At 43.1% G+C, this 26,282-nt stretch overlaps 1 protein-coding gene across 1 annotated transcript in view; it reads left to right on the forward strand.

Moving 5' to 3' along the window:
- LOC118103478 (activin receptor type-2A) overlaps window positions 1-23,655 on the forward strand; it is a 37,105-nt gene extending 13,450 nt beyond the window's left edge. The window contains exons 2-11 of the mRNA XM_035150474.2: window positions 4,619-4,826; window positions 6,041-6,174; window positions 7,655-7,809; window positions 18,172-18,315; window positions 18,473-18,616; window positions 21,383-21,528; window positions 21,629-21,743; window positions 22,090-22,228; window positions 22,320-22,450; window positions 22,771-23,655. Of these exons, the coding sequence (XP_035006365.1) occupies window positions 4,619-4,826; window positions 6,041-6,174; window positions 7,655-7,809; window positions 18,172-18,315; window positions 18,473-18,616; window positions 21,383-21,528; window positions 21,629-21,743; window positions 22,090-22,228; window positions 22,320-22,450; window positions 22,771-22,965 (1,511 nt within the window). The 3' untranslated portion in view covers window positions 22,966-23,655. The remainder of the gene's footprint in view (window positions 1-4,618; window positions 4,827-6,040; window positions 6,175-7,654; window positions 7,810-18,171; window positions 18,316-18,472; window positions 18,617-21,382; window positions 21,529-21,628; window positions 21,744-22,089; window positions 22,229-22,319; window positions 22,451-22,770) is intronic.
- Window positions 23,656-26,282: the final 2,627 nt, after the last annotated feature.

A 26,282-nucleotide genomic window follows, 5' to 3' on the forward strand; every position in this document is an offset into this window, starting at 1 on the left:
TCTTTGAGATTTCCTGTCTAATAACCTAATTTGATCATTCTGTGGTCACAGGAATAAAGTGTACACTGAAATATAGGTACTTTTCCGGCACAATCTTTTTCAGTGTATGATGCTGAACTTGGTATTAATATCAAAGCAATACATTTTGGTATCGTGACAAGACCAGTTTACAGTTTACTTCCTTTAGTTTGGTGCTGTGGGAACTCGGGAGTTTAATCACTGTGGATAAGTAGCATCGGCAAAATGCCCAAAATGTAGAAATTCAAAATGTCAGGGTGAATTTTCAGAGCCACCGATCAGAGAGAGGGAGAGAGTGGGGGGGGGGCGAGAAGCAGTTTTTCCAAAAAGCCCCGGTGGACTGAGAAGTGGGTCGGGCTGTGTAGACGTTTTGCAGGGGGGAGGCATTGCTTAAAAATCTGCAGCCAAAGTAGGTCACGGTTAACCTTGATAAATCTCCAGTATGACTGGGAGGGAGGAAGGAGCTTCCATGAAACGCTCTGTGGTCATTTCATTTTTGCGAAAGAAAAGTGCTGGACGAAAACATGCCTACTTCTGTCTGTCCCAGTGATTTGACTGATTGGACTCCATGTAAAGTTTTGTCTTCGCCTCTTGCATGGTCTCACAATCGATCCACTAGATGAGAGTGTACCACCGCTTTAGTTTCCCCTTCCTCCTTTTGTCGCTTTTCCACTTTTTTGTCCCTTTTTTAAAAATGCTTTAATCCCGACATCTTCCTTTAATGCATTATAAATTAAATATATGTTCCCTGGGTCTTAACTACGAAATCAACCTTGTCTATACACCACGTGTTTGTGGTCCTTCAATGGCCTTTCTCCTCTTTTTCTATCCCTCTCTCCCACAAACCTTATTACAGCAAACAAAGTGAGCCTGTGCCTCTCGTGTTTGACATTTCCATGCGTCGAATATCTTCGGAGACAAAGAGGCTTGGCTCTTTATTGCCTGAATGTGTGCTTGTGGGTGGAAGCCCCATTGTATGTCCTTGCACAATTACTTGTGTAGGCTCTGCACTCGATGACATTATCCGCTTTAGTGAACTCTGAGCCGCAAAATAGTCAGAAGATTGATTTCCCCGCTTTATATCTTTCATATCCGCCATACTGCCGAGGCCGCTCTTGCCCACCTTTGGCATACGGCACTATAGGCAGCCGGCCCGCACTGTCACCTCATTTCAGAGAGGTGATTGATTTGGGCTCTTAACGGCTGTATTTACAACGGAGCTCTGTGTTTGCAGTTCACATGGTTCGCAGCTCTTTCTCACACAGTATAATACCTGAATGGAGGCATTATCAAAGGAGCCGTTGAGGTGCTGCTGCTCACCTCGGCCGAAGGAAAAAGAGACGGCCGACATTGCTTTTTTCTCTTTTGCTCTTTAGATTCATTTTTAGAAATACTGTACTTTATATCCAAGCCACTGAAGGGCTTAAAACAAGTTGAGTCAGTGCTTTGCTCAGGGGGACAAAGATACAAACTAAGTCCAAAGCCGGAGCAATAAATGGTCTAACAAATTGTATTGTACGGGCCCCAAAAATTTGGCGGCTTCAGTTTCACAAACCTAGAAAGCTGGATAAAGACGTTATTATTATGAGTAACTCGTACTGAAGTCGATCCAGGAACTCCCTGCTCATCCTGCTTCTGCATTCGTTGTGAATCACTGCGAATAAAATGGAAATGTGTATGCAAAGCTCCCGGACGCAGCGACTGCGGGGGATCAGCGTTAGCATGGCTGATGCTGCTAATGAGCTCACCTACGATGGAGGTAAAACATACCTCCATCGTTTGCACCTTCAGCTCCCTCGAGGGCGAATGGACGGGATGATGTATTCATGCCCATGCAGGAAGATTAATAGGAGCTAGGTTGCACTACAACTTATCTTTCATAAGCTGGAGTTTCCGATGGAGTGGATAAACAAATCTTATAGAAAAACACTCCTAGTATACACCACTGTACAGCGATATTAAACTATAGTAGGTCAATTGAGGATAGGGTCTTTCAAGGAAAAAAACGTGTTTTCTCATCTCTTGTTGCCATCAGGGGATCTCTCCGCCCACTTCTTTATTATCTGCCGTTCATCAGTGGCCACAGCGAAAACATCTCTATTTTCTCAGCCTCGAGATGTGGTTGGAAAATTACTCGAGACCTACGTCACCCTAAAGGAATGACGGGAGCTTCGCAAGCCTCATACCAAACACTTGAGTTGAATTGTTGGCTCTTTCTTTTTTTCTTACCGGTGTTTTCTCTCAGGCGTATTTCATTAAGGCATTTTCACGGCTGTGACAGGAGGGCCGGCCTTTTCAACAGCTCTTCTTCACACCTAATCTCTGCACTTTTGAGTGTCTCACTCGAGGGCATCTTGGCAAAGGTTTCGGCCGTACAAAAAAAGAAGAGTTAATGTTGCTTTTCCTCTGCTTAGGCAGTGAGTCAGGCTTGCAGAATTTGCTCCTTTCTTCATTTGGTGCAGTTATTTATTTCCATGAACTAAATGCACAGTTCAAACATCTAGAATGTGATGTGTTTGCAGGGGAGGAATTTTAGAGTCTGCAGGGGGGGGTAGTGAAATGAAGACCACATGAACCATATGTCGGATGATGTAATCTTCCTTGGGGCATTATTTAAGTTTATGTGCATGTTCGGGCAAAATTTCTCAATTTCTTTCCACAAGCAGATATAAAAAACAACTTTGTGGGTTTCTTGTTTTCTTTTGCTTACATATGTACTCGCAGTTCGATCCACGTGCTCTGTTTTTAAACCAATAATTTTTTTCGCGTTTTTCAATGTGCCGTGGCTTTTTTCTGTGGCACCGCTCACTCACCGGCCCGGACTATTTTCCTCCCCTCCGCCTTTGCTCCAGCCATTTGCTCTCGCAGGCAACAGTTCGGAGTCGCACCTGTTGCTGTGAAATACTTCGGGGCTTCATGGGAAATGGATTTGACGAGAGAGAAAATGCCGTCAGTGCCGCTAAGAGGCCCAGTGACCTCGCCTGCCAGTGAAGTTAGCCTCTCTCGCCTCCATCTGCAGCTGTTATTGTCGCTGAGGAGAGACATGGCTGGGGAGCTGGCGCTAACTGGATTGACTTAAGCAGCCATTTTATTGAAAAATACATGATCTTTCTGAAGTTAACCTCCATTATGCAAGCAGAGCCCTAATTTCTGGAAGCTGCAGAGACTGGAGACACAGTTAGGGCGGACAGGACACTCTGTTATTACCCTGGCGGATGAGAGCGGGTACTGATCACATAAACCGGAGCATTATTCTTTATTTGTTGCGTTTTACAGTTAAATCATGGAGCACTTTGGAGACATTAAAAGCAACAGTAGATAAAAAGCTGGTATAGAGTGCAAATCCTAGCAGAGTGGGCAAATTATAGTTTAAGTGAATAAAACAAAAATAAATGGAATAAACACTAACAGCTCTGATACCTCTACCCAGGAGGTGTTTATCAAAGGTCTTGGACTGACAAGCTCTAAATAGATTCATGACAGACCCCAAACTGCAGTAATCACATACAAGAGCCCAAAATACATCATGTAACTCAAAAAAACACTTGAGACCCCCTTCAAATTGGAATTGAAATGAACTCCAGTTGACTTACATCATTCCCTACTGTATTCAGACCTGGTGTATGATCGGGACTCCAGGCGCCGAGAAACACGGCGTGATTTTTATCAAACTTTTTTTCACTTATGTAAACAGCCTGAGGAAGTTCACAACCGTTTGACCCACGCATGGCACTGCTGTCTCTCACACAAACGAGTTAAGTCACATTTTCACACTGGAGCGGAGTAAGCTGGCTGTTCGGTATGAGCCTCGGCAGAAGGGGCAGGAAAATAAATTAAATTTCCCATGGTGTTGAGCTCCAGTTGATGCATATGCACTGAGACCCGGCATCAACAGTCCTACTCATTGCCTATAGAGCTCGAACAAAATAACGTGAAGACAGCAAGCACGGCCGACTATTTTCAGTCTTGTCAGCAGTCTAAACTGGACCGACTCCCCCGACAGGTGATGAGAAGTGGCAGCTTAACTGACAAGCTGTCATGCCGTCACTTCTCTGGATATCGGTTTGCGAAAAAACCTGCAGCTCGCATTCATCTGCAGGAAACCAGAGCACCCTTTATTTTGGCGGGGAGAGAAGTCCAGGATTTAGGTTTCCTTGCTTCGCCTGTTTGTTTCTCCAAAATCTTATTTCTGTCAGTCGTGCCTGGCTGGTTTTTATTGTTCGTCTCGAAAAAAAAGTTTCATCTTTCATGGCTGTGTTGACATTAGAAGTAGATTTTTCATTTCGAAATGTTTTTTTGTTTTTTTTACGACTTCATTGTGTCTCTCAAACTTTGAGGCTGTAAAGAAATGTCGCTTTGATACAAACTAAATTATCTTCTTTGTCAGTGACAAAGTAGGACAATAACTTTCTCATCTTTGTCCTCAGAAGCTTGCAAATCTCCAAACTCCAAATCCGCCCTCACAGTGTGTGCCTGGAAAAATATTTCACACAAATTGTTATTTTTAACCTTCAGGAAAAGACACAAACGCATCAATACCTTCTTCATAATGACCTTTACATTTACAGTCATTTAAATAACGTCCTCTTTGCCTCTCCAGGTGCCATCCTAGGACGCTCGGAGACTCAGGAGTGCGTGTACTACAACTCCAGCTGGGAGAAGGAGCGCACCAACCGCAGCGGCATCGAACCTTGCTACGGCGACAAAGACAAGCGGCGGCACTGCTTCGCCACGTGGAAGAATGTGTCCGGCACCGTGGAGGTCGTCAAGCAAGGCTGCTGGCTGGACGACGTCAACTGCTACGACAGGTACGCGGGTAAAGGGCACGTTAAAAGCAATCGCCAAATGAGTCAGGGAATAGTTTTTTTTAATAAATCAGGTAAAGTTTTCAAACATATATGGGAAGTATGCAGTGTCATTTCAACGTACTGATTGGTTGATATCTGAACCGTGGTCTAAAATCATCTGTCCATCATCATCTGTCCATCATCAGAAAACAAAAGAAAGAAAAAGAACCGTTATCAAAGACTACCTACGTTTTCATCTGTCCCTCAAGTGCAAGAAAGTGAAAATTGTTGTGCTTTATTTCTAATTACAACAAACATCCTTCCCTAAAAAAACCTGAGCATTGATTTCTGAGACAAAGCGGCAGCGCAGGTCTCTCAGACAGGACAAAGGCAGCACATCCAGAGGAAGGCTTAACTGTAAATACTTTGCAAATCACCTTGAGCACAGTTTTTCGTCCCTCTGTGCGCTTCCCCATCTGAATGACTTGCACAAGGCTACATTTTTAAATACAGCAGAGATGGAATTTAAATTGCTCCCTGGATCTCCACTGAAAATGGATTCCGTCTGATGTGTGTGTGCAACCCTGGACTGTAAGCAGATATTAATAAGTGGTCATTTTTTCTTCTTGCTGGAACATGAACCTTGCATCAGATGCTGGTTTGAGCCGGCTCTGCTCCGGTTTTCTTTTGATTCCTGGGCCGATTACGTTGCTGTAGATTCTGCAGCCCGCTCAGTTTGGGCACCTCTGCTCAGACGGCGCCGCCTCGCCTCCCTGGAGAGTCCAGAGAAAGTCGAGGGCGGCTGCCACTTCCTTTGGCTTTTATCTGATGACTGCGATTGTGAAAGAGAGAGTGAATGTGTGTGGGTGTGCGTTAGTGAACATGTGTGCTTGTGCATGCAAGTTTGTTTTTCGGCATGTGCAGGAGGTATTTTATAAATGTTTGTCTTTCATGGCTTGTGCGGCAGCGAGGGAAGGGAGAGGAAGTATGCGTTTGTGTACGTTTGTGTGTAGCTGTGTGTATGGTCAGAGTGTTTGTGTGTCTTCCTTCAATGAGTGCAAGGAGAGGTGTGTGAGCACTCGTTTGTTATCAGCGAGCACATGCAGATAATGGGTTTGTTCACGTGTGTTTCCTTACTCGCACTTGCGTTGATGAATTGCTTTCATGTCCTCTGCAGTGTGTGTGTGTGTGCGTGCGCGTGTGTGTTTTAATGTCTAATTCCATGTCCCCTGTAGTAATGAGTGTGTGGAGAAGAAGGAGAGTCCCGACGTCTTCTTCTGCTGCTGCGAAGGCAACATGTGCAACGAGAAGTTCCTGTACAACCCTGAATCGCACCCGCAGAGCGACCAGCAGCATTCGACCGCCTACAGTATGTACAGTCCAACGTGCACACACATATACACACACTAACATGCAGCAATATCCCCCTGATTGGAAACGGTATCAGGATGGGGAAATAGTATTGGAACATCCAAGTTAAAGTCAGCTTTCTTAAATGATTTGTGTTTTTAAGGGTTTGTGCCTCTAAATAACAGCGGAATAAGCGGGCATGGAAGAAAGTTACTTGTTACCTCACCCCTTGTAAATATGTTAGTAAGTTAGATGTATATCTGGCTTCATTCTAGACCACCGGCAGAACATCTACGGTTTTTACTTTGAAGACATATTCCCTGTGCAAAATGTGTGATGGGAGATATTTGTGCTCGGGACCAGGTCTTAAATATATTAAAGCACAGCAAGAGTAACAAAATCCAAAAGTCGTCACCTGAGTCGAGAAATTTTGCTTCTCCTTATGTGAAATACAGTCATTTGTTAAATTTCAATTACATAATTAGGTGTAAACTAAAGTGTTAACATGCAGTCTGTATAAGAGGTAGCATGGAACCCTCTGACTCTCGACATAGTGCATGGCTCACTTTATTTAACCAATACGGCAGCATCGTAAGTTGCAGGCCAAAAGAAATAAGCCAGCAAAGGAAATTAGTAGAGTAATAAATAATCGGTAAGTTTACAATGGCAGAACTCTCAGTTTGACGATGGTGAACGACAGAACATGTCACCACCTCGACCAGCGCTTGATATCTGTCGTCAATCGACCCAGCAGCGGTGATTTTCTTGTCCTTGCACTCCCAACTTTCCAACTTAATTGTCCAACAGGCCAGTCTGTCTCTTTTTATCCCTTCAAATTTGACTTTCCGAAACCTGGAGACACCCCGTAGAGAAAAACAAACGTCTGACAAAGCCCCCGAGAGAGTGATGATGCAGCTGGTGCAGCCCCAGCGGCCCTCACTGCTTCCTTTCCCCTCTCCCCTCCCCCCCTCCCACCCTCACCCCGAGGGCGGCAGTGGTGTTCGGCGTCCGATCATCGGCCCTCTGACAGCACTGCCGAATCAGACTGTCACACCTTGTGATGGGAGGACGGGCTGAGCCAGCAGACGTCACCCAGCGACTCTTGCAGGGGTCGGATGCAGTTCAGAGCTCTGTTATTTTTGGCGGGCGGATTACGTTATGTCACGAGATGGATTTGCTAATCCTGCTGCGTGCGTGCGTGCGTGTGTGTGTGTGTGTGTGTGTGTGTGTGTGTGTGTGCGTGCATTGATATGATCCCTAAGCACAGTGGCAGTAAGCTGTAAGCAGAGTTAGTGCTGCACTCTGAGATGATGTAGCACAATGTCAAGCCAATCGGGCATGTTGTTTTATGTCTTCTTCTTTTTTCCAGGTTGTGTTTTCTCTCCGTCAGTGTCCACAATTTCTGATTTGTCATTGCTTTACTCTTGTTGCCATGTCGATCAACACAAGCCACTTTTTGTTAACTTATATCTCTTCTCTCCGCTGCTGTCTCCCCACAGCCACCTCCAACCCATTTTCCCAGAAGCCCCAGCTCTTCAGCACTCTCCTTTACTCGCTGGTCCCCATCGTAGGCCTGGTGGCTGTCGTCCTCTTCTCTTTCTGGATGTGGAGGCATCACAAACTGGCCTACCCGGCCGCCCTCGTCCCGACACATGTAAGTCTCCCTAGGGTGAGAGAATGAAAGCCAGACACAACAATCTCTCAAACTCTCCAAGTAAAAATGAAATACACACACTGACACTCTGACACAAATCCATGATCACTTCTTGTCTTTGGTCCGCAACGCTCACCGCTGTAATATGTTTCCAGATTTCACCTGTCAATCAAACATTGGCGAGCAGACTGTGATGTCTTCTTTCTTTTAAGATAGAATTGACGCGGTGAAGAGTTTCTTCTTCTTTTTGTCTGTTCAATAAATAGAAAATCTCACTTCATGTTTAATTTTAAACAAAGGGGCAAATCATTTCTTTCCTAGAAAAAAAATTTAAAATTAAAAAACCAAATTAGTTCAAGTTTATGTGTAAAAGAAGCAGAACGGTATTTGTTGAGGCGGAACCATGTACTGAATGCAATCGGGTTAAAAATAATCAAAGATAATTTATTGCAGAAAATGTCTGCCTCTGCTCTGGTCGATTTATTTCCTACATGAGTCAGTGCTCTTTTGTTGGTCCCGACAGACAACTCTCGTATTGTTTAAAGTTTGCCGTATGATTCATTGAAGACTCGGCTCTGCCGTCTCTATTTAACCAACCTTCAACTTCACCACTGATCTGGTTTCTCAGTGAGCTGAAACAGCCTTGGCCTTTCCTGCCCCGCGCTGCGGAGGGACAGAGCTGTGGTCAAACAGAACGGACACACTGTGCGGAGAGTTTGCGTTGGGATAATTGCTTTTTTCAGTTTCTCCCTTCAAAGTTGTATAGGAGGATAAGAGGAGCTCTAGTTCTGTCTTTTCCCTTTTTCCACGACTCTCTTCTGGAGCCCACACATCTCATGACTTGCTTTTAAAGCCGCCAGAGGGTCTGGAGATGAATTGAATTGGCATAGTGTGTCAGAGATGCTCTTAAGCACACATACATTTTAAGTGCATATTGTGCCAATTAGGTTAAAATAGAGTTCGGATCCACCTCTTATTTTGCACTCGTTCACCTTTCATTACGCTGCTTATTCAGACAATCATCTCTTTTCCTATGCAGCCACACTTTTTCCACCGCTGCTTAGTTTTTTTTTTTCATGTCTTCACCTGAATCTGCCAGTTCCATCACGAGGCGTTTTTTAACCCGACAGCAGCGCGGCTATGTTCTCTGGTGCTCGGCAGCAGGGGAAAAAGAAAGCCATGCAGAGCTTCCACCGTATGGAAGAGGAGTCAGGGGCCTCTGCATTATTGATGAGGCTTTATATAGGCAAACACAACTAAACACAGAGTTGCTCGCAGCTCTGCCTCAGAGGACGCTTGTGGTGGGTGAGTGGGTGGGTGAGTGGGGAGTGCGGGGGTGGGATCGAGGAGAAACATATGATTCTCTCAACTCCGTTATTATATTTTGCAGGGTGATAAAGTATAGTAGGGAAGAGACAAAGAAAAGACACCGACCCAATACAATCAGGGATGCTAATGTGCAATCGGAAAAACAACACCGCTAAGAGGCTTATGAACCACCCTACCTGGAAACGCATAAATAAATAAATACATAAATAAACACAGAAAGCACAACAAGATCATGGCCAAAGAAGAGTGGATAAGATAATGAATGATGATACAGTCGGGGGGTAAAAAAGAAACAGCTAAAGGATTGATAAAATCACGAAGAGAATAAAATGGAATGGAAGAGACAGGATGGAACAAATGGGCAGAGTGTGCTTGTGCATGAACTAGTAGGTGTACAAGGACACGAGAGGAAACAGGATATATTTAAAAGTCAACTTAGCTGCAAGTAGGTGATGAATTAAACCCCATTTGCCTGCAATTCCAAAGGAAGCCAAAACAAGCACGTCTGCAATGTTTATCTACATTTGTTCTGGCATCCATAAGTTGTTTTAATTGATTAAATGTAGTTTTCCATTAAGTGGAGAAAATACAGTGCAGAGTCCAGAAGTAGATTTTTATTTTTTTATTTCTGGTTATTGGAAAAATGTGTTTTTGTGCTACACCTCAGGCTGTATATAAAATAAAAAAAGAAGCAGAGGTGACTCTGATAATCAAACCGCTCACTTCTGCAATGTCACAGAGGACAGCTTCTAGCAGCTCTGACACTGTTGAGAGTAAAAACACAACACAAACACCTTCTGTTTTCACAGGTGACTGTGTTGGGATGTGGAACAGCGATGACATTTTATTATATAAGAACTTAAAAGGCATAGAAGGCATTTGTGGACTATTGTTACCAGACTGTAAAATCTGAAATAATAAAATAATCATGTTTACTTTAACAAATGCAAGTATCGCCCAGAGGCACTTTACAAATTGTCGACAGCTTCTTGCAATTTGTTTTGCGTTAGCGTTATTAAAACACTTTGTCGGATGAAAATTGAATAATTTGTCCGAGTCAGTCGTCATCATCATTATGTTTTCATTAAATATTTGGTGTTACAGTTTTTATAAATGAATTGGAATATAACATTAACATCACTTATATCAATTTAGCTTCTTGAGAGATAGGTGTAAAATTGCATTATTACGGGTCTGAAAATGTCTTTTAAAAGTCTTAAATGTTGTAACCTGCGGACACCCTGTTCGATATTTTACAGATGTAGTGCAAAAACAAAAAAGAGGCAGCATAGCAGACTGTCATTTTTTGCTTTATCATGCTTGTTTCTCTTCATCTGTGCATAATGCTCTGTGCATATTCATGTATTTTTAATGTGACAGTAACAAATTGCCCGCACCTGTTGCTAGCCCTGCACGTACGGGAAGTCATTATCATGGTTCATCATAGATGTCGGTGGTAATAGATTTGATTCTTTCCCCCCTCTTCCCTAACAACATCCACGAGGCAGCTACACAACCCTGACTCCCTTCAAACGGCCGAGCTCTGCATCACACTGTGCGCAGTTAATCTAAATCTCTAATTAAAAGGAGTGGGAGTGTGATTATGACATAAACAAGTAGCAGCAGTCCGCACAGAGCCAGAGACGGATACCAAACATATACGCAGCCGTGACTTCTGGGTTAACTTAACGTCCTTAGCTTCAGAAAATGTTTTTTTTCAATGTCTCTTATCAAACAGCTAGTTGCTGTTGCGCAAAGTGGAAATAAGCGATAGGGTGAGATAAGATAAGCCAGAGTTCAAACGTTGAAAAGAGAAATAGGTGCGTAGTGTAATTATATAATCAGATTTAGAAGCACAAAGGGAATCACATGCACAGAAAACTTTCTATCACCCCAAAAATGTCTGACTTTCCACTTTCCATTGGAAATCCCGAATTTAGTCTAGTCTTTCTCTGAAGGTAATGAAACATGCCGGCTTCATGATTTTTATTGTTCCCACTTAATGATCAATAACGGCACATTATCACGGCTCTCTAATTTTATTATAAGGAACAGCACTGAAGAAAGGAAATCTGCCTTTTGTTCCAGCAGACTGGAGGCGGTGAAACCGGTTTGCGTCTAACTCCTGAGTTATTACACCAAATGAAGCGTGTTTGATTTTGTTGCGCACAGCTAAAAAAAAATCCAGTGTGACGCGCAGGAAATTATTTTTGCGGCAAAGTAACTTTATTGCACGCCGTCATTATGCCATTATGTCCGCGATCCATCACCGGCTTCATATTTGCCACCAAGCCTCCATTATTCACACTACAGTGCGAAGTGGAGGCAAACTGGAATTGATTCTGTCTGAGTACACAGAGCCACAGCTTTCACACGGACAGACCTGCAGCACTTAAACACAAGTCAGGCCTTTGGGTTTTTTTTCGACGTGGATCCTATTTTCATCATCGATTCTGACCAAAGTCTCATCACTTGTTTTATTATCCAGCTACTTACATCTTGTTTGTCTGGATGCAGCTTCAAAGCTCAGTCTGTTTCTTTAAACTTTTTAAACATGTGCTGCCATATGAAACGCCAATTAAATCTATATATTATAGGGGGAAATGTACTGGGAACGTTTTTTTTCCCCCCATTAAGAGCTATGCTTTTAAACATCTTCAGCTCGGACTTTAATTTGCTTTGTTCCCCTTACATTTGTTTGGCTGGGTATCGGAAAAAAAAAAAATCTGATATCGACAGAAATGTGTCAATACCACTTCTTTATTGAGCACATATTTCCTGATTTAAATTTAAATCCTTGTTTTTATTATTTGTTCTTTTTGCATTTAGCATCTTTGACTATCAAACATGTGTCGGCACTTGCAAAAACCCCAAAATATTTCCCGTTTCTAGGTTTAAACATTTCATGTCCTCAGGCGGGGGGGTTTTCATTCACTTCCCTCAAGACAACATTTCTGTGTCTTACATGACTTTTGTACATGTGGCTACATCGAAACAGTCGTCAGGGTGCTGTTGTTGTGAACTTTGCATTTATGTGTGTTTGCTTTTTTTTTTTACTGTGATCTCGGAACATTTTTTTTTTTGGTCCTTTTTCCACACATCGTTCAGTCAGTTTTCAGTTGCTTTGCTTAACGGCACTTTTTCGTTCATTACCAAACCATCTTGCCTTTTGGTGCCATGCTTATTAACAGACAGCCCTGTGGCCCGTGTGGCCCCACACCACAGCTCTGGAAGCGCTGGTCTGGAGCACGAGGGGGAGACAAAAGGTTGTTCTTGGACAACCCATCATCTCCGGGGGCCTTTTTACCTGCCTCTATTTCATCCACTAACCGACAGAAAGCAGCAATAATCTCTCTGTTTGCTTCTTATGTTCCTTTTTCGACAAGCACGCCTTTCACATTATGGTGGAGGTAAGAGCAGTTTAACTGAAGTTGAAACACTATTAGTCCCTGTTCCCCCGTCACCCCCCCTCTTTTTGGGTTCAGAGCTTGTTAAGAATTCTCCACCCTTAATCTCAGACCACCATTTTGTTCTTTGCTTTTTTTTTTCGACAGCGTCTTGTTTACTCCGTCCCTAACACATTTTTGTCTGTTTTTTTTTTCTGCTTGGGTTTACTGCATGGATGGATGTCTTTTTTTTTTGTTCCCTGCTGAAAATATATTGAGCATGGTGGAAAGTGGCCAACGTGGCTCCGAATGCAGCCCCCCCCCACCCCCTCTTCTTTTTATTTTTTTGTGTATGTATGAATGTCCATCTGTGATGTTTATGTAACTTATTGTGTGTGCTGTGACCCAGTTTCCAGAATGGTATCTGCTAGACCTATGGCTCACCATGGCTCTCATGCACAGAGACAAAGCACGAGGTGTTCGAAGCCTGAACTGCAGCATGCTTTTCCATTTCACATGCAGACTGAGGAGGAGTGCGGATACATTTTGCATAAGCAGGAGCGCTGCCACTTACCTGGAACATTTTTCAAGTCAGAGAGTGTAAATTACTTAAGTACAAGAGGAGCATAAGCCTCTGCAAATGTGCGTTTGGCTCAAAATTGAAACCGACATCACTGGAAGTTCTCATGTGAAAAAGAGTGTGTAAGCTCGCAAAATAAACCCCAGACTTTGTGAGAGGGTTTAGGCTCTGTTCTTTTGTGAATTCAGGTTATCTCTTTGTAATGTCAACTTTCTGAGTTTGACATGGCCTCAAGTTTTATGGTCACAAGACCTTAAGATATGACTCTTTGGAGGCTTAAGTCCAGAATAATTGCCCATTGTCCTTTTTGTCCAAAGCTTAAACTTGGCCCATGGATTTTGTTATATCTCTGCATACTTAATCTACAGCATAAAGCCCAGACAAACCAGACCAGGTTGAAAGGACCCGTTCAGATGTAATAGATGAAGGCGTAACCCGATTAGGCCACGGGAGATAGTTCAGGTTGGGAAGAACGGCATGAAGCAGCAGATTCTGTTTTCCTGCTTCCTGTGGTCTGCTGACTAAGTGTAATGCGCCCCAGCTTGAGGCCACGGCGCCCTGTGATCGGACAAGGGATCCGGTGACTCCCGAGGGAGGCCCTGGCCTGACCGGGCCGCGCCGCCTCGTCAGGCCAAAGCCCGGAAAACGGACAAAGAGTTTCCAGAAACAATCCAGGCACAAAGAAAAAAAAGAAAAGAGTCCCGCAATAACATGTGTTTAGACGACGCCGTCATAAGAGTTACCTCTAAACATGGCAGCAGAAGTAATAAAGACGACGTGATTTGTAACATTAAGCAGTTCCGGTAATGAGAATCAGGCCGTCACCCACAAACCCATCAATCACCATCCTCATCATTCACCTCAAACTCATGGTCAAACTCCGTCATGTCTGTTGCCAGGCGCAGTATCTGTGCAGAAATTCACCTTGATCTCAGACTTGCCTTGTGCCCTTGAACAACACTGGTATTTTGAGCACGCCAGAGTCCTTCAATGATCATTTGGTCATGCACGTCATGATCGGAGGAGGTATCATATATTTTACCGAGCTCAATGGATCCACAGGAATTTGTCCCGGTGACATTTGTGCAGACACACTAATGACTTTCATTCTAACACCGCACAGTGGAGAGGGGTAGAAGAGGAAAAGATAACACAGCTCGACCATTAGAGATTTCTTAACCGCATCCCGACCAGAATAGAATGACTTTAAATCATTAAGGACATTACATACAGAAGTAGATTTTATGAAGCCGTGTGGATCTTATAATTATTATGTGATCAGAATATGAATTGCTTTTAGCTGTAGCCAGAAAAAGAAATGTACTTCAATTTTTCTCTGTGAGAACAACGTGTATGGTAGAATGATCCTCAACTTTATAAACTTCTGATCTCGATCACGAATCAAACCATAATTATCTTGCTAATAATAGATTGGGTGGTCTAGAAGGGTCTGGGTTCGAAACCACCTGGTCGTTGGGTTCTCTCTGGGTAATACAAAGTACTGCAAAGAAATGCAGCTCAGGTTAACTGGTTGTTCTAATTTGCCCGTAGCTGTGAATGCGAGTGTTAGCGGTCGGTTGTCTAACCTTGATGAAGGTCAGCTTGGAAATCCTTTAATTAACAAACTGATGAGGACAAATAATAAGTTGACACATAACGCTGCTAGCATTGAATAATACATTAATATTCACAATAAATCATGAATAAAATAACAAGTGCGTCACACAGCATTGTTTTTCTGTCACATTTCTGGGACAGTACTGACACAGAGACCTTGAGCAACAAGTATCACCTTATTGTCATTGACATGTGTCCAGATTTACAGATTGCAGGCATACCATTCTGATTATTCCTCCCCTTGCACTTCCTTGTCGTATATAATTGCACTTGGGACACAAGAGTTCTCTGTGTACTCGCTGTTCTCAGGTCACAGTTGAGTCATCGCCGTTGCACTTTGTTTTTGTCACCGTGTGGTGTTGGTAATTAAGAATTTTAAGCTTACTGTCACACTAAAAGCAGAGCGGGGGAACAAATTCACAACCCACCTTTCTTGAATTAGACCGAGGGAAACGGCTGATTTTCCTCAATTTATCTCGCAAAAGGGATTAGCTCCATTGTTGAATACAAACTCCGCAAATTACAAAATTGTCCAACGCATTTCTGAGTGACTTATTATTCTCAATTATTATGGGTCTAAGTTAAAGCACAACAAATCCCCTTCAATTCAAGACAGACCTGTTTTGTGTCGCTTTAAATGCATGATGCAGCACTCCACCGTAACCAACCTCACTTCCTTCCTTCCTTATGTTGTGACATATTCACACGTATTCACTTTTTATCCTGCGCACCGCTGCAGCTTTGTCCGCGGTATTAAGTGAGAGAAACCAGATCTCGGTCCATTCAGTGTCAGTTATTGCTGCAGCTCAAACAGTGCTGCCCAATGCGCCACATGCGGAGTCTGAAATTACAGCCACGCCGGGCACCGAATCCTTCAACTTTAGCGGATAGATCAATAAGGGTCACTCGCCGAACTGGACGGTAAGTTTCAGATGTGAGGATCTCAATATAACTTTAATGGAGCGCACTCTTCCTGGTCGTGAGCCAATCAGATTTAAGCTACATGCCTTGTCCTTTTTTGTTTGAAGATATATTGAAACATATTTGTGAAGCTCGGCTATAAATTCCTTATTTTGTTTCTTGAAGATGTTTGTTCAGGGTCCTAACGTGGGACCATTTGGGGCTGCTCTGTAATCCACCATCATGGGTAATTTTCCCCATCATTTGGCTGGCGCTCGGTGTGAGCGCGCGGAGACAGCAGGTCTGCCTCGCAGCTCTCCGTCAGAGGGAAAAGGCTTTTAAGTAAACACAACAGTTCCCACTCAAAGCCTCCATTCCTCCCCCAGCCACTGCCCGGATGGAAACTCTCCTCTGGATTTACACCCCTCCAAAAAAACAACAAACACTTTTCCCTTATTCATGCAAATCATCTCATTGAATAAACAGGAATCTGCAAGTGTTACTACAGTAATTTGTACTACTGGAGCCTCAATTATACATTAGAGTGGATTAAAGTTTGATCATTTATTTGAAATACTGCAAACTTGGTCCAGATTATATATTCCAGCAATTTAGACGTTTTTATTGGCTTTAAAAAACTAATATGATGCAACTTTGGCTTCATAAATATTAGTATCGTGAATTATATGTTTGTCTGTTTATTTTCCCAAATATCTTTTCCCATTTTAATATATAAAATCCTTATTCTGTGTTTTTTTTTAAAAAAAGAATTCACTGATCTATTGAACTTAATGATTTTTTTAAAATAACGAGATGAGATTTTAATTCTAAACCTGTGAGATCTATTTGCATCTAAAACACTTTCTCGATTCAGTTTTCTGCCTCTGTGCGTTGAAGGCCAAAGTTCATGACCACACATAAAAATTCCTCTTGATAAAAACTCAAACTCATAAATACTCCTCAATGATATACAGTATGCTTCTGTAGCAACAGTAATCTTGTTGGGACAGGCAGCAGAAGCCGAAGCCACTTGTTTCACTCCTCTTGCAGTTAAATGCTTTTTGGCCTTTTCCTGGTGGCACCGCTTTAGCTCATTTTTCACAGCGGGAAGAATTGGATATCGCCCGTGTTGCGTGCCAAAATGGTAAATTAAGCAGCAGAGGTAATCTCTGTGTGCGGAAACGTTCTCGTCGGTGCGTGCGTTTCCCATCAATTAAATCTTTCTCTGTCCATCACATCAGGAGCAAACCTCGCAACTCAAAGGGAGGCTTTTTACAGGAGGGACGGGAAAAAAGACTGGGATTGACAACCCTGCACTTTTCATGTATTATCACGGTGTGCGAGTGGATCCTGTGGGCCTCGGGGTTCTGAAACTTGCTGCAGCTTATCATGCACCTTGTAAGCCTTCAGTTCAAGTAAAAACATGAACGCTGCTGTCATTGTCGGGAGGGAGCATTTTTTCTTTTTTTCCTGACAGCAGCGATGCAGAGGCGCGGAAGTAAAGTCGAGATTTTACAGCAGCGTATCTGGTTTCATCAAAGGCCATCAGTCATGTGCTTGTCTTTCTCCTCTACCTTTTATCCTTTGGAAATGTGACTCCCTCACTGCATGCTTCTTTTTAACCTCACTCCCCCCCCTCCCTCCTCCTCTCTCTCCGTGTCTCTCTCTATCCTCACTCGCCCTCTGTCCTTCTCTGTGAAGTCACACGTGAAAGTGATCAGCTTAATCCCGATCACCAGCTGTGTTTAACATACTTTGGACTGGAAACACTCGGCTTCCTTGCGTTCACTTTTGTTTATATGGGCTTAGCATGAATGCACTGCACACGCATGTGGTTTGATCCACCGGGGTTTGTCACGATGACGCCTAAATGATTTTTTTTACTCCACCGTTTGTTAATTTCAATCAGTGCTTAAGCTCTACTTCATATCCTTTCATGTTAAAGCCTGCACACCATGTGCCTTGCTCACAAGGTACTTTTCCTCTGCATATGCTTGGATTCAAACTGGCAACCTTCCAGTTCCAATCCCTCTTCAGTAAACGAAGCAAATATGTGAGCAAATGAAGCCCTGAGGGGTTTTAATTGAATTTAAATGAATGAATCCAAACCCTGCTTGGTATGCTCTGTCCTTACTGCCAAAAAACCTACAAGTATTAATAATAATAATGCGAAATTGCAGTACTTCCTGAACCAGTCTTTTCACAAAGTGCTTTAACAATCCCATAAAATAAACAGCAGACCCATAAAACAAATAAAGCAAGTCAAAAAGAAAAACAAGAAGGCACCACAGCCACAAAAGAGGCTGACACTGTTTGTTGGGAAAAGGAACAACAGCAGAGAATCATCCCATAAAAGCCAGTCTATAAATGAAAGTTGTAAGGTGTGATTTAAGACGTGAAGACGATATTGATTCTGGTGGCCCGGAGCTCCTCAGGCACACTGTTGCTGAGCCAAAGGCCCGGTCACCTTCAGTGTAAGCCAATGCTATTTTAATGCTCTGAAAAAATAAAGAATAACAATGTCCTTTTTTGTTCACCCTCGCTCTGCAGGATCCCGGTCCCTCACCTCCGTCTCCCATTACGGGACACAAACCCTTGCAGCTGATCGAGATGAAAGCCAGGGGGCGCTTTGGGTGCGTGTGGAAGGCCCAGCTGCTGAGCGACTATGTGGCTGTTAAGATCTTCCCCATCCAGGTAAGGTTGCTGTAGTTTACATCCTCTGAGGTGTGGAGATTTGAAGGTGGACATCTGACATCATAGATTAAATCAGTCTGTGTTTTTTTTTTTTATCCTCCTCAAGGGCAGGCTCAACATAAATAACATCTGTATCCCACTCTCTGCTCTCGTGTAGGACAAGCTGTCTTGGCAGAACGAGTACGAGATGTTCAGCGTGAACGGCATGAAGCACGAGAACATCCTCCACTTTATCGGCGTGGAGAAGAGGAACAATAACCTGGACCTGGAGCTGTGGCTCATCACCTCCTACCACGAGAAGGTGCACGAGAGATACACGCCGTCAGCAAACTGCTATTGAATTCTCTGACGCAGTCTAATATCAAATCCCTACATACCTCTTTTAAATAAATGACATTTCAACATTAGTTGCTACCACAAAATGAGGCTAAAGCAACTGGTAATATTTGGTGGATTCCAACCTTTTCCCCTGAGCAGCACATGCGAGTAAAGCTGAGACATATGTCCCAAAAAAAATGTAATATTAAGGCCTGTTGTGGTTTAAAAAATATCTCAGTGAAGAGATCTGATTACTGACCAGCTGCATCTAAATGTTTTCCTGTTACCGTTTACAAGAGCCCGGCTGATAAGGGTTTTTGTGTGCCAATATCAATATTAGGGAGTAAAAAAAAAAGATTCCTAAAGGCCAATAATGCAGTTTTTTACGTACAAGTAGCGATATGTCTGTTTCAAACGCTGTAACCAATGTTAGGCAATACATCCACAGACTCGAGAGTTTCTGACAAAAACAAACGTGACGGCGGAGAAGGTTTTCTTTATGCGCCTCCTATGAATATTTTGTTATATATTATTTGTACATCCCTATAAATAAAAAGAACACACAAATACAACCAAATATATAGAACATGAATTTACGAAAAAAGTTGTAAAATTGCTTTTATGGGCTAACTGATAAATTCGTTTTTGGTAGAAAAACTTTCTACAGTGCGTGTGAACCAATTCTCCGATTTCCTGCCTGTGTTTCTCCACTAACTGTGCTCTTTGTGTCCGTATCGCCACATCGCTGTGTTTACACGGTTGTTTCCATGTAAACACAGCGATGGAGTCATCTTAGTGTGCCGCGTCATGCATGTTGCACGCAGGACTAAAAAGCCTCCCGGGGCAGGCAGCTCACAGTGTGGTAGAAAACATGCATGGAACCTTCACATGGTATTGATTGTCTGTGGGGCCTTAAGAGCTGGTTCACGCTGTGTTATTACGAAGGTAGCTTTGTTAGCCTCAAACACAGTCTTTTGTAGCGTTCTGGGCTTTAGGTCCCTCTGTGTTTTGAGGGTCATTACCGACAGAGTGACTCTTGTACACTCCACTTGCTTTATTTATTTATTTATTTTTTGTCCCATTTTCCAGCCAGGCCCAGAATTTCTCTCTGCGTGCCTCAAAAACCCTCCCTGCGTGAATAAAGGCTGAAAAATTAAAGGTTGTGGGTGTGGCGAAGAGGCTTTATCCCGGCAGTACAACCCTTACACTAATCCACTTAACCCTGGAGCATGTCTAAAAGTGCTACTCTGATTTGTAGAAGCTCTCCAAGTGGAAATGACATTGAAGGAATTTGTTCCAAAGGAGTTCTAGGAAAGGTTACATGACCGGGAATATATCAGAAACATGTTTAAGTGCCATGTCAGCCATGTACTGTAATTATTTTGTGAGTCCTCAGAGGATTCATGACTTAGAGTTCGACCTTTCCTTCCTGAGCAGGTGTCACGGAGCGATTGCGTTTTCCTTGACAGCTGATTCATGCTCCAGTGTTCAATGCATCTAAGCAGCCCGATGTGTTAGGATTTGAAGTATCTGTAGCGTGCAGTGGCTCGCCTTTATAGGATACACACCTCTTTCAAAACTCCCTGCACTTGAATCTTTTCATATTTTGGACAATCTGTAGATATTAATAGATGTCAGTGCATGTCTTTTAAAGGGGTGTGGTCTGGTTTGACTCTTGACTCTGAGTTTTCACAATTGAAATGAAATAAACACTGTGTGTACACACACACACACACACACACACACACACACACACACACACACACACACACACACACACACACACACACACACACACACACAAAGGAATATCTTTTCTAAAAACAGACACTGAGCTGATTGAATCTTTCCCCTACATCTCCTGGAGCTGCCTTCCCTCTAGTGGTCACCTACGTGAACTACATCTGCGTGGCCGCTTGCCAGCAGTGACCTTGTATCATATTGACGTACGTTATGCAAGAACAAAGATGGTGTATATAGGATCGAGGTTGAAACATCCGAAGCAAATGCACAATTTGTTTTCTACATTTCTTAATATTTGATATGAATTAGATTCATAAAGTAAAGTAAAGAAGTAGAACGGTTTAAAACCTATCCAGAAATGTAAGCAGGTCTCATAAAAAGCTTGTCTGCTCAGGAAACCTTCCCTCGATAAAAACAGATTAAAGAACAGTCATGCCAAAGCACAACAACGAGCAGATAAATGAAAAGCGTTCATCAGAGCTCTGTTATTCAGCGTGAACAGTAAATTTCGCTTGAAGTTGGCTTGTTGACAGAGGTGACAAAAGGGCTCCTCTGTGGTTTTAAGAGGACACCCAGCAGGTGATAAATTGTATTTATCGCTGTGAACTAAAAATTTAAAGCGCCAGAAGGCCATTCTCAATTCTTCCTCTCTGATAACCACCCCTACAATTTCCAGATTGTCCCGCACAGGCAAGACACCCCACTGCTATACTTTTACTAACTTAGTGTTCCTGTTGTAGCAATTTGTTGACATTGTCCACATTTCTGGATGTGTCAAGTTGTGCCACCTTAAAAATATTAATAGATAAATAAATAAATGTAGGGATTTCTATCTTCACATCTTTGTCTTTTAATAATGCAGCTTCTGACTCCTCTCTCCTGGTCTGATTAGCTTAAAGCAAATCAGGTCTTTCTAAAACCTGCAGCAAAAAAAAAGATCAGAAAACTTAAAGGTTCCTTTTTTCTAAATGCTAAATATGTGTTTCTTCATGCTCCCTCTCTCCAGGGGTCGCTGACAGACTTCCTGAAGGCCAACGTGATGTCCTGGAACGAGCTCTGCCTCATGGCCCAGTCGGCGGCCCGCGGCCTGGCCTACCTCCACGAGGATATCCCCGGGCACAAGGACGGACACAAACCCTCCATTGCGCACAGGTAGGCCGGCATTATGATCGAGAAATTATGATCAGAGGAGCTCTACCCTGAGTGATTCCTAACACCGAAGGCGTTTTCCTTTTTTCTTTTTGCTCCGTAGGGACATTAAGACTAAGAATGTGCTGTTGAAGAATAATATGACCGCCTGCATAGCTGACTTTGGCCTTGCTCTGAAGTTTGAGGCTGGAAAGTCGGCGGGAGACACACACGGACAGGTACAATATTCAGTGGAAAGTACAATTATTTACTACTCCTCCCTATTTCCTGCCTTTTCACTGGAACACCTTAGAGCACCTGTAGGTGGCACTGTTGGGCAAAAATCTAGCAAACAAATGTTCCCTCACATTTTCAGCTCAACTGTGCTTTTGAGTCAAATGTCTATGATTTTGATTGGTTAAAAAAATTATGAAATCATGTCATTTAAACATATTTGTAGATCTGTTTTTGTTTGTTGTTGATCTGCAAACTAAGCAACCAACACCCTCGACGACAAGAATCACTTTACACTTTCTCAGCCCGTTCACGAGCTGTGCCATGACTTCTCGAATTTGTTCTCCGTAGGTGGGAACGCGGCGCTACATGGCTCCCGAAGTCCTGGAGGGCGCCATCAACTTCCAGCGCGACTCCTTCCTGCGTATCGACATGTACGCATTTGGCCTCGTGCTCTGGGAGTTGGCGTCGCGGTGCACAGCCGCTGACGGTGAGCCTGACGCTTCAACAAGAAAATACTGTTCTCGCTGTGTGTTGCGTTACTCCGGGTTTCACATTTGGTCGTGTGATTCTGTGAACAGGCCCCGTGGATGAGTACATGCTCCCGTTCGAGGAGGAGGCTGGTCAGCATCCGTCTCTGGAGGACATGCAGGAGGTTGTCGTGCATAAGAAGCTGCGGCCCATCCTGCGAGACTGCTGGCAGAAACACGCGGTGAGCACTGTCGTCACAGTTCGCGTTTCTGTAACTGAATATTTTTGAACTTTTGAGCGTTTAAAATGTAGCATAAAACCTGAAATATGATTTACATGATCATATGAGGTTATTTACTATATTACTGAAGTTTAATTCTGAGGAAATTAATCAAACATGGTCAGATTTTCCATGAATCAGGAAGGATGGTATTAGATTTCTTTTGGTTTTGATCGTCTCTGGACAATATTATGTCTTTAAAAGCCCAAACCAGAGCAAAAGGATAAATCCATCGGTGACACTCTGATTGGCCATAACACTGATCTGCTTCTCCCCCTCAGGGTCTGGCCATGCTCTGCGAAACCATCGAGGACTGCTGGGACCACGAGGCCGAGGCTCGCCTGTCCGCCGGCTGCGTCGAGGAGCGCATCGGCCAAATGCAGCGCCAAGCCCCCATCATCGGCCCCGAGGAGATTGTCACCGTTGTCACTATGGTGACCAATGTGGACCTCCCGCCCAAGGAGTCCAGCTTATGATCGGCCAATCAGACGACACAGAACGAGCTCGCAGGAACACGGATCAACAAGAGGGGATGGACAGCCGACCCTGGTTGGTTGGCGTAGTGGGTTTTTTTCCTCACTTTCTTCCTTTAATTTTTTTTTTTCCTTTAAGTGCGGGCCGCTACTCGCGTTCAGGAAACACCCTGCGCCCACCTCACCACATCAGTTTATATCCACCTCATTTTGATATGTGTGCCTAAGGATTTTAACATTTTAACAGTCAAAGCTCTCTTCACGCCGAGCAAAAAACGATTCAGGTTATTCACGATGACGGACGAAGTCACCGAGTGACAGAGCTGACATGCTGGGACGACGACGCTCAACACTTTTACCATGTCTTGTTTTTATATACATACGCATACATAGGAGGGCGACCTGTTCCGTTTCGGTTTTCTACGGAGAGAGAGAGAGAGAAGAAGATCTTGCGGAGGAATTTCACGGAACTCTCAGTGCATTTTAGTGTAAAAAAGAAAAAGAAGAAAAAAAAAGACCCGGCTCTCGATACATTTGCTGTTTTCTTGTGTGCGTTATTTTTTTTTTTTTTTGAAGAGACGATTATCGTTCTGCCAATAAGCAACAGCTTCTGAATGTTTATAGTGTAATGCTGCTGTACATAGTGTATTATGGACCCAGACAACTTGGTAATCGAGCTTATTTTAAAGGGGTGAGGGCGAGGGGAGGGATGGGGGAGGGTGGGGGTCCATTTTCAAGCATTACGACGGTTTAAGAAAAAAAAAAAACCATAAACCTCCTTCAACCAGGTATACCTCAGTTCAGATGGACACAGTTTAAATTAGTCCCTCTCCCTCTGTTCACAGTCAAAGCTCACACTTCTCAACAACCTCGGGCTCCTCGTGACAAACAATCTGCTGTCGGCCATGACGCGAGCGGGCAAAGCCTCGTATTACACAGCGGCTGATACACACCGTAAAAAAAACCAACAAAAAAACAAAACAATAACACAAGTGTCGCTCCCTTTCTCCTCCCCTTTCTCAGTCTCATGTTTTTAGTTTTTGCTCCACTTTGATTTGTGACCGAATGGTAACTTTCTCCCTGTTATTTTATTTCTCTGAGATTTTTTATTCTGCTGATGGGAAAGAAAGAAAAAAAAACGCACCCCCCCCCAATGATGAAGTTGTCGTTTAAAGTGATTTTTTTATTTTTTTTTCTCTCTTCCTGTTTTTTTGGGTTTGCTGTGTCAACTGTCAATGGAGTAATGATATCTTTCGCTGACGAGCCGAATTTTGGCCACGAGATCCTAATATACAGTATATGTATTTGTATCTCTCTGGATTAGCGCTGGGTACCAACTAATGATACCTTTCACGTTTGGTATCCGTACCAAATCAGAGGGTGTGAAAACGCTTCAAGACTCTTGGAGCTTATTCTTATTGTTCTTTTCATTTTGTGAAATCACTTGTGTGTGGTCTGATTCTCTTTAGAAAAAAAAACACAACGCTGATTAAATAACAAAAGAAATCTTAAATTTTGGAAAGGTATTAGATTTTAAGTGCAGTTTTGAGGAAGTTTCCGGGCCCCTACTTTGGAATTGTACCTGTATTTAGCTGAGCCAGCTTGCTTTTTTGATTTGATTGCACACATCTGTTTTTTGAAACACTATCAAGAGTTTCTGCTCTCTTTTTGATACACCTCAGGAATCTTTGCTACTCGCCCCCACCTCCTCACATCCTCCGCCTCTCCCTCCTCATCCTCACCCGTCTCGGACTGGAGTACTTCCTCCCTCGCTGATTCTTACTGCTGTCACCTCCTCGCCTCGTCTCTACTCGTAAAGGTTTAGCCGTGTCGTGTCCTTGTCGACCCCAAACATCTGGTCTGGACTTCACCCTGAGAACTAGTTTCACAAGTGTTTCCACTTTTTTTGCTTTTGCAAACTTTACCCCACGCAGCTTTAGCTGTTGCTCCGTGTTTTAGCCATCCTCATAAGCAAGCCAAATAAGGTCTTTCTCTGACTCTGGTTCCAACCAGTCTTTCTACTGCTTTCAGTGTTAACACCAACCTTTCTTCAGATTTTATTTCCCATTTACTTTTGAACTAGACAGACGGGTGGTGGGACTTCGGGGTCCTGAAGCTCCTGAGAAACAACTGTGTCTGAAATCACTCGCTATATACTCTGAATGTTTCGTGATCATTTTAAAAACCCTAGGTAGTGGACTGATTGTATCCCACAGTGCATCGTGGAAATTATAGCACAGTCGATGGTCATTAGCCGAGCAAAATATACCATCATGTGTTGAGCTTTTTATGAATTAAAGTGAAACGACAGACGGACGAGAGGAAAGAGAAAACAGTATGATGAGAAAACAGAAATGTGACGTGTCTGACTAAAAGGACGTCACTCGATAGAAGCAGTGACAAATAGAGAAGCGTTTGATTGAAAAGACCTGAAAGTTGGAGCAGATGCTGAATGTTTTCTTATTATTTATGCAGGAAAATGGGCCGAGTATGTTCTGACCGCATGTTTTAATTGTTAGACAACAATGACGCACTGGAAAATGAGAAGTGTCCGAAAGTGTTCACGTGGAGGAGTGGTTTCGGACACAACCTGTATCTCACGTGTTTCCTCGGATTTCGACACAAGCTGCTTTATTTTCACGAAATACAAAATGTGCTTAAAAAAAACAACAACTGCTAGTTAGGTTCAGTTTTATGTTCCTCACACAGGGCTGACGTTAATGTTTCTGTACTCCTGCTGACACTAACCAAAATCGCACGGCTATAAACCGCAGTTAGACGAGGAACCTCTCCTTCTCTCTCTCATCCTGGTGCCATTTCTATGTATCCATATTAGTTACTCTCGTAGATGTCAGGCAAAACGGATGTATCTGTCATTGTTGTGAAGGTAGCAATGACATTTTTGAGTCTTTATTTTCCTCCGAGGGACATTGAACACTGGTGCCGGCAGACCTGCAGTCTCTCCTCAAGTTTTGGGGCGGTTTCGCAGCATCGCTGTTTAAAATCAAGCGTGTTTTTTTTTTTTATCTTTCTATCAAATCTTTTTTAGGACAGAACTTAGTCTGCTTCCTGTGTATGCATGTGTTTTTATTGAGGAAATCCAGAGCAAAGTAAAACAAAGTAAAAGATGTAATTGATTAACGATCAATTGGACAAATTCTAAGCTATATTAGTTTAGCACTTACATATTTCCCATCTATCCTGTGATACCTGCTTTATTTATGTCAGTTTCAACTTAAATAACTTAACTATTAATTCTAAAGGTTGCCCTGACTAACAACAAATTCAGGAAATAGAGGAAACAAAAATCAATTATCACA

Source organism: Hippoglossus stenolepis, chromosome 24 (assembly GCF_022539355.2).
Source record: "Hippoglossus stenolepis isolate QCI-W04-F060 chromosome 24, HSTE1.2, whole genome shotgun sequence".
Classification (NCBI taxonomy): domain Eukaryota; kingdom Metazoa; phylum Chordata; class Actinopteri; order Pleuronectiformes; family Pleuronectidae; genus Hippoglossus; species Hippoglossus stenolepis.